The sequence below is a fragment of the Mustela nivalis genome, assembly GCF_964662115.1.
Source record: "Mustela nivalis genome assembly, chromosome: 2".
Classification (NCBI taxonomy): domain Eukaryota; kingdom Metazoa; phylum Chordata; class Mammalia; order Carnivora; family Mustelidae; genus Mustela; species Mustela nivalis.
The window spans coordinates 159,293,406-159,301,327 of NC_139021.1; the positions used below are offsets into that span (position 1 = coordinate 159,293,406).

At 43.1% G+C, this 7,922-nt stretch overlaps 1 protein-coding gene across 7 annotated transcripts in view; it reads right to left on the reverse strand.

Annotated features, from left to right (window-relative positions):
• Positions 1-7,277, reverse strand: part of CWF19L1 (CWF19 like cell cycle control factor 1) — a 31,519-nt gene extending 24,242 nt beyond the window's left edge. For 2 of the 7 annotated variants that reach the window (XM_082722280.1, XM_082722277.1), the window contains exons 1-4: positions 7,134-7,249; positions 3,727-3,811; positions 2,845-2,907; positions 2,003-2,104 (exon numbers count right to left, since the gene is read on the reverse strand). Coding sequence is in view for 1 of the 7 variants with exons in the window: in XM_082722275.1 (XP_082578401.1) it covers positions 2,003-2,104; positions 2,845-2,923; positions 3,727-3,811; positions 7,134-7,156 (289 nt within the window). In the remaining 6 variants the exon portion in view is untranslated. Of the gene's footprint in view, positions 1-2,002; positions 2,105-2,844; positions 2,924-3,726; positions 3,812-7,088 lie in introns of all 7 variants that reach the window. The other 5 variants (XM_082722275.1, XM_082722279.1, XM_082722278.1 and 2 more) reach the window with 5 other exon arrangements.
• Positions 7,278-7,922: the final 645 nt, after the last annotated feature.

The window sequence follows — 7,922 nt, forward strand, 5'->3', positions numbered from 1 at the left end:
CCCACACCACAGAGTAGTGCTTCCCTTCTCATTATATTTTCTTTTTTTTTAAAGATTTTTATTTATTTATTTGACAGAGAGAGATCACGGGTAGGCAGAGAGACTGGCAGAGAGAGAGAGAGCGGGAAGCAGGCTCCCTGCTGAGCAGAGAGCCCGATGTGGGACTCGATCCCAGGACCCTGAGATCATGACCTGAGCCAAAGGCAGCGGCTTAACCCACTAAGCCACCCAGGCGCCCCTCATTATATTTTCTATCAAACAATTTGATCCTACTCAGCTTTGTTTTTCATGTTTATAGGACCAACTCCCCAAAGCCTACTCTTCCACATTGACCTTGCTTATACACTCCAGAAAGATCACTTCCAACTATATGTTGGACATTCTGCCAACACTTCAAGCTCACTATCACATGTTCACTATCAAGCTCTTTGTTGGCTCCTCCTACTGGATCTCAAAAAATACCTTTTACAGAAATAACCCAAATACCTCCATGGTCTCTCCACTCCTGGCACTAAATTCATATGGCAACAGCTACCATAAATATCTACAGCAGAGATCTTAATCCAAATCTAATAACTACTACAAGAAATGCCACAAGTCAGACCTTTGTTTAAGATATACAACAAAAGGATTTCAAAAGATGTATCTCGCAACAATGGTTAAAAACAACAAACAAAAATCTGTCCATCAATTCTTTGCCTAAATGTGCCTGTGTGATTGAAGCAAGATGAGTAAGATTGCTTACATAAGAGCCCCAGCCAGATGCAGAGACTAAAGGCCAAGATGGACTATGGCGGGGAAGGATGGGGAGGACACAGAAAGCAAAGTACTATAGAGGCTTTCAGGGGGAGTAAGAGACCAAGAAAGAGGAAATGGGAAGAGCATTAGACAAAATGGAAGAGCATTAGCATTTTAGACAAAAATAAGTTGAATGATCCAAGAAGCCATAGACTAATAGCCCGTGAGGTAAAAACAAAAACAAAATCTGACAGTGCTTTTTTAAATGGGCAGATATTAAAAAGAACCACTAAAAGAGATTCGGGGGCTAAAGAGGGAACAATTTTAACCTGAATTAAAAAGTGGACCAGGAGGGGCGCCTGGGTGGCTCAGTGGGTTAAGCCGCTGCCTTCGGCTCAGGTCATGATCTCAGGGTCCTAGGATCGAGTCCCGCATCGGGCTCTCTGCTCAGCAGGGAGCCTGCTTCCTCCTCTCTCTCTCTGCCTGCCTCTCTGCCTACTTGTGATCTCTCTCTGTCAAATAAATAAATAAAATCTTAAAAAAATAATAATAATAAATAAAAAATAAAAAAAATAAAAAGTGGACCAGGAACCTAAGAAAGGACAAAGGGAGGGAAAAATGTGAGGATCAGCACTAAATACTTGAATTTCCAAAAGCTTAGTGAGACACACAGCTATAGCTAGTTAGGATTCTAACAGACAAGCTGTATCTAGCAATGTTACATGGTGAGACGACATACACGGAATTTTTTTTCAACAAAATTTATACCTTAAGTACTCCCTATACTACAGTCAAGTAGTTGATTCCTCTGGTCGGCTGCAGGAGCATATCCTGGGTCATGGGAGTGCAAGGAGATTGGGGAAAGGTGGGAAAGACTACAAAGGAAAAAAATGCCGAGTCTTAAGGGTATAGATAAAGACTTTGGGAAAGAACCCCATTCTCTCGGGGCGCCTGGGTGGCTCAGCGGGTTAGGCCACTGCCTTCAGCTCGGGTCATGATCTCAGGGTCCTGGGATCGAGTCCCATATCGGGCTCTCTGCTCAGCGGGGAGTCTGCTTCCCTTCCTCTCTCTCTGCCTGCCTCTCTGCCTACTTGTGATCTCTCTCTGTCAAATAAATAAATAAATAAATAAATCTTTAAAAAAAAAAAAAGAACCCCATTCTCTCAACAGTAATGGCAGAAGAATTGAGCCACAAATTTCCCAGGAGACTGATTCGTGGGACACTTTATTATGTGAATTTCAAACACAAAAAATACAAACTTACCCAGATACGTAATGTTTTCAGCTAACTCACACCCATCAGCATCTTGGAAGCATTTTACTGTTTCCTGGTTATTAGCACCCAGTACATAGGTCTGAATAGGAACTGGTGAGAGAAACAGACATGACAACATACAGTTACCAGATCTGCTTTGGAATTTGAGAAATGTTTCCCCACAGGAAAAATAATCATAGCAAAAGTAATGAATCTGCAATCCTATTTGTGGAATGTGCTTACCACTTAAGATATCCTACCCCACCCATGGCCTGACTATTTAATATTATCACTAGTTGATGAAATAACATCTTAAAGAGGATGGTTAATGTATAGTAAGGAAAACAGAGACCATAAAGAACTTCATTTAAAAAAACCACTCAAACTGGAAAAAGGAAAGGACACATGTGGTTGAATTTCTTCAATTCCTGCCTACTTAGAAGAGAATTTTTTTAAGATTTATTTATTTGGAGAGAAAGCATGTGTGCACATGAGCATGAGTGAGGGGAAAGGCAGAGAGAGAGAGAGAAGCCCAAGCAGACTCCCCATTGAGCACAGAGCCCAAAGCAGGGTTCGATCTCACAACCCTGAGATCATGACCTGAGTTCAAATCAAGAGTTGGATGCTCAACTGACTGAGCCACCGAGGCACCCTGAGAATTCTTTTTCTAAACCAAATCCAACCAAATTCAAAATGTGAACATTTAGATGCACAGGCATCCTTCCCAGCTCAATGAGGAGCTCCAAGGGAAATTCTTAAATAACTAGTATGTGTGAAAAGAACCCAGCAAAAATTATGTAACCTTGCAACTTCGTTAGGAATCATTTGTTAAATAAAAATAATTTCTATACCTTTCTTGATGCCAGTTTTATACTCCTCCCATTCAGCATCTGGAGTGGAGCCAAAGAAATTTCCTACACACAACAGCAGCTAAAATGAGTTTTTTAAACAGATATATGAGATTTTTTTTATCAAATAGTACATAATAGACAGTAACATAATTCAGCTAATTATTCTACTTAATGGCCTCAAAGTAGGTGTTTTTCCTTCATCAATCTGCAGACTCGCAACACATAATTCTTGGGCAGCAATTGTGGTAGTTGATCTGATTCTACAAATCACTAAATTTTGGCTTACTGGCCATCAGATTTAAGTTGGGACGGGGAAGTGGGGGTCAGGGAAAAATGGAGAAATCTACTTCCAAGACTTTCTCTTGAAACACAAGACATTAAGTATTAGATACCCTCAGAGATACAGGGCAAAAAAACACACTTCCTGCCGTTGTCTTTACTTTATCTTTAACCTAGAATACTGTTTGCTAGGGGTTGAGTCTAGTTCACGATCCTACATTAACATTTATATAAGGCTCTTCAGTTAGCGAAGCATTTGCACATGTTATCTGACTTAATCCATACCATACACTCATGGAATACATTTGCGGTTCCCAAACTCAGGGCTTAGAATCACCTACGGAGGTTTTGCTCCTCTATTTTCAGTTTTGTGCACAGTAAGAAAGTAATTAGATTCCAATTCAAAAAGTATTAAAAGGTAAAGAAGTCTCCCCTTCCCTACCATTCCACAGCTACTAAGTTCCTATGCTCACAAAAGGAACTCAGTCTCAGAAAAAAGGAGCATGTGTGTTCCATCGAGAAAGGAATAAAGGAGTCCAAACTCTATTTTAGTACACTTGACAATAACAGTAAAATTAGAGTCAGTAACAGGAAATGTCTTACATCAAAGTTTCCACTTTTCTTCTGAATTGCTCGAACTCTGTTGAACAAAACGTCAAACTTTCCTTCAACATCTCCACAAGCCAAGCTGCGAACAAGAGATACATGTTAAGGCAATTCAGGAAACATGAATGGGCCTGCTGGGTTTCATACACATTAGCCTTCCCAGATCTGGTGAATATGTAACCCAGTCTCTCTGAGGCTACCAGAGAGGTTCAGAACTATTACCTACCATGGGGCAGCTCCACCTAAGTCACTGAAACCTTCTACTCGCCACATCTACAGGTTAGCTTATCGAACCAAATCAAACAGCAAATCAAAGCCGTTTCTTCTCCTCACTTCCCAAGCTTTGTAAATGGCTGTATTGTCCAGCTGGTCGCCAAGAGTCAAAAATCCCCTATCCAATCATCAAGGCTCATCAATCCCCCCCCTTTTTTTTTCTTAAAGATTTTACTTATTTCTTTGGCAAAGACAGATCACAAGTAGGCAGAGAGGCAGGCAGAGAGAAGGGAGGAAGCAGGCTCCTTGCCGAGCAGAGAGCCTGATGCGGGGCTCGATCCCAGGACCCTGAGATCATGACCTGAGCCGAAGGCAGAGGCTTTAACCCACTGAGCCACCCAGGTGCCCCATCATCAATCCCCTTTCCTAAACATCTTTCACATTCATTCCACCCTTTTCCTTTCCACTGCCACTATCAACCATCCACCCAAAAATGACGTACCAGACACCTATAATATGCTAAGGCAATACACCCAGTAGTAGGCTAAGAACACGCTAGGAGTACAAAGAGGAAAAACACTCAGTTCAAACCTCAAAAAATCGACGATCAGGGAAGGGGAGATACTCTAATAAAAATGTACATGAAAAAGGCTACAATAGGAGATATGTGTAAATTGTTAAGGGGCAGAGAGGCAGAAAGTGGCCAGAGCTGAGGTTTGCCAGACAGAATGGCCCTAAGTTGTAAAGTAACTTGTTTTATCAACTCATTTCTGAGTTTTTAGAATTCTGACTTCCACGGTTTTTCTATCTCCATACCATTTCTTTATATATTTATATATATTTTATTTATTTATTTGACAGACAGAGATCACAAGCAGGCAGAGAGGCAGGCAGAGAGAGAGGGAGAAGCAGGCTCCCCGCTGAGCAGAGAACCGGATGTGGGGCTCAATCCCAGGACCCTGAGATCATGACCGGGGCCAAAGGCAGAGGCTTAACCCACTGAGCCACCCAGGTGCCCCTCTCATACCATTTCTTAATGTCTTTGAACTCATCTTGAAATATTACAATTCTTACTGTTCGCCCACTACGTCTTTCTGGCATGTCCGTATCACTGAACATTTTCAAGCTGGCTAGTAATATGTTTTAAAAAGTTCACTTCAGGGCACCTGGGTGTGTCAGTGGGTTAAAGCCTCTGTCTTCGGCTCAGGTTGTGATCCCAGGGTTTTGGGATCGAGCCCAGCATCGGGCTCTCTGCTCTGTAGGGAGCCTGCTTCTCCTCTCTCTCTCTGCCTGCTTGTGATCTCTGTCTGTCAAATAAATAAAATCTGTATTTTTTTTTTAAAGTTCATTTCAGTAACTGTAAGATGGTCTGGAGAAACAAGTAACTATAAGCAAATATATCATCAAAAGGGGCAATATTGAATGAAGATATGAAGGAGAGAAATGATGAAAAATTTAGAATTTTGAACACAATTTGGACTGGAGAAGTAGAGAGAGAAATGAGGGAGAAGGGAGGAATGGAGGACACTCTGAGACAGAGCCACGGAGAGTCCTGTGATAAGGCAGAGGCAGAATCAGCCAAAGATCTAATGAATCAGGTACTGGATATAACATAGGGAATGCGCTTACATTTATTTCCTCTAATGCCTACTCTTCTTCCTAACCATCTTATATAAAGCCAACAATTTAATGTTCTTTCCTCAAAAACACTAAGAGAACTCCACTGCCTGCAGAGCCACAGGCTTCCATAAGTCTTTGGTCCCTCTCCCCAGGGCTTTCTCCAAGTTTCTGTAGCAGAAACTTCCCCTACTGTCAATCTGATCATTCTCTGCCTCTGCCATACCTCTCCTAACAGCCCGACCCTACCCACCCTGAATCTAATTTTTTCCCATCCTTCAAGGCCCAGCACATCTCTAAAGCCCTCTTAACTGGCTCAGAAAGTCACTCTCTTCTCAAACCTCAGAAACCCATAGAGCATCTCAGAGAAGCTCTGTAATAAACTACTAGGTGTTTTTATTTAACTCCTGAGCACCACCTCCTCTAGGAAGTCCTCCAGTCCCTATCAGTCACCAATTCCAGGTGCTCCCTCTATCATAGAAGTTGTCACATGGAATTATAATTGTTTCTCAGAGAGCCATCATCCAGTTTGTACATCACAGGACATCTCAAAGTTCATCATCTCCCCAAATAGGCCCTTTTCCAGTGTTTCCTATCCCAATGAGGGGCAGAAATTTTGGATCCCACGGTGCCAACTCCTTCTCACAGCCAAACCATCTCCAAGCCCTGTTAATTTCATCTCCTTAATAAGCCCTGAATCCCAGCACTTTGCTTCTGCCATCACTCTACCTAATCCTAGCTGCCCACTTCTTCGGCTTTAATTTGTTCTCACACTGCAGCCAGAATCGCTTTTCAAAACAAAAATCTGATCCTACCAAGGAGTTCTTAAACATTTCGATGACTTTAGAATAAAGACCAAAATATTAACCAAGGCTCAATCCTCCCGCTCCTGATTCCTCATAATAAGCCAAATCCCCTTTTATACTCTCTTCCAGAACCGTGAAGCTTTTCTTCCCGACATTTTTCACCACCATAATTTGACATTAATCTGGATTCTTTGATTAATATCTACTCAAGACTCTGAGCTCCATTAAGGCAGGAACTCCATCTGTGCAGTGTCTAGCACAATGCCTGGTACACTGCAACTGTTCAATAAATATTTGTTCAATGGGTCCATAGATGCACGGATGGATGGTGTAGCTTCACTCCAGCATCTCCTCCTCCCAAAAAAGTGCGCCTGCGCAGGAGAACTATCTAGCTCGTCTGTTCCCAACTGACAAGGACCCACCAGTGGAGCCCATGGCAACTTATTTTCATCAACACATAAGTGGGGTGTGCGTTAAAGCGAAGGAGAAAGGTGTCAGGGTCCAGGATAGCCTAAGATGGAGGAGGCCTGACGCTGGAAGCTTCCGCCTCTCCCAGCGTGTGTCTCCAAGAGTCCCCTCTCGGAAGCGAAAGGAGAGCGGCTCCGGCCGAGCTAAAACAGGGTCGGAAGCTCACGAGCCGCCACCACACTCCCACCCCCGCCTTTTCCCCTCTTCCAGGCACGAGAGAGCCCCCGACCAGCATACACTCGTGCCCGCACGCACCCATACGTGCGCGCGCACTTGCGCTTCTGAGCTATGGTCACTCACAGACGCAGCGGTTTCTGAGCCATTTGTTCAAACAGCCGGGATTAGGTCGACCACCCCAAACCGGGACTCTGAACCCAAGCTCCTCTGAAAAACGCGGCAGCACCACACTAAGACGTCAGTGTACCCAGCCAATGAGGGTTCGGTGATCTACGGAGAGCGCCGAGGGACAGAAGCCTCTCTCAGGTGACTTCGCCTCCAAGAAGAATCGAAGAGCAGTAGAGGAAGGAAGGGGTAATGGGAAGAATGATTCCAATTACGATGTTTTACTTCGGAGCAATTTAAGTTATGGAGCTTCTAGAAAGTTCCCGACACTATGTTGGGCCCTAACCTAACCATATCAGTCCAGTGGGCAAAGACAGACTCCCGCTCCTTAAAGGTGCACAGCACTGTTATTCTCACTGCATCATTTGAAAGTAAGTTGCAGGTATCAAGAATACCTCAGAGTGCATTTCATAAGAATAAGGACAGTCCCTACATCTCCAAAATAGTATTAACACATCTAAAAAAATTAATAAGTTCAATAATATCATCTAATACACATCCATATTTAAAGTTCTCCATGTGTGCCCCCCCCCTTTTTTAATATCTGGAGCTTGTTTTAATTCCGGATACAATTAAGTTTCACGCTTGTATTCAGTTCTTTCTCTAGTCTTTTTAACATTTTTTTTAAAGATTTTATTTATTTATTGGACGGAGAGAAAGATCACAAGGAGGCAGAAAGAGAGGAGGAAGCAGGCTCCCCGCTGAGCAGAGAGCCTGATGCAGGGCTCCATGCAGGGCTCAATGCCG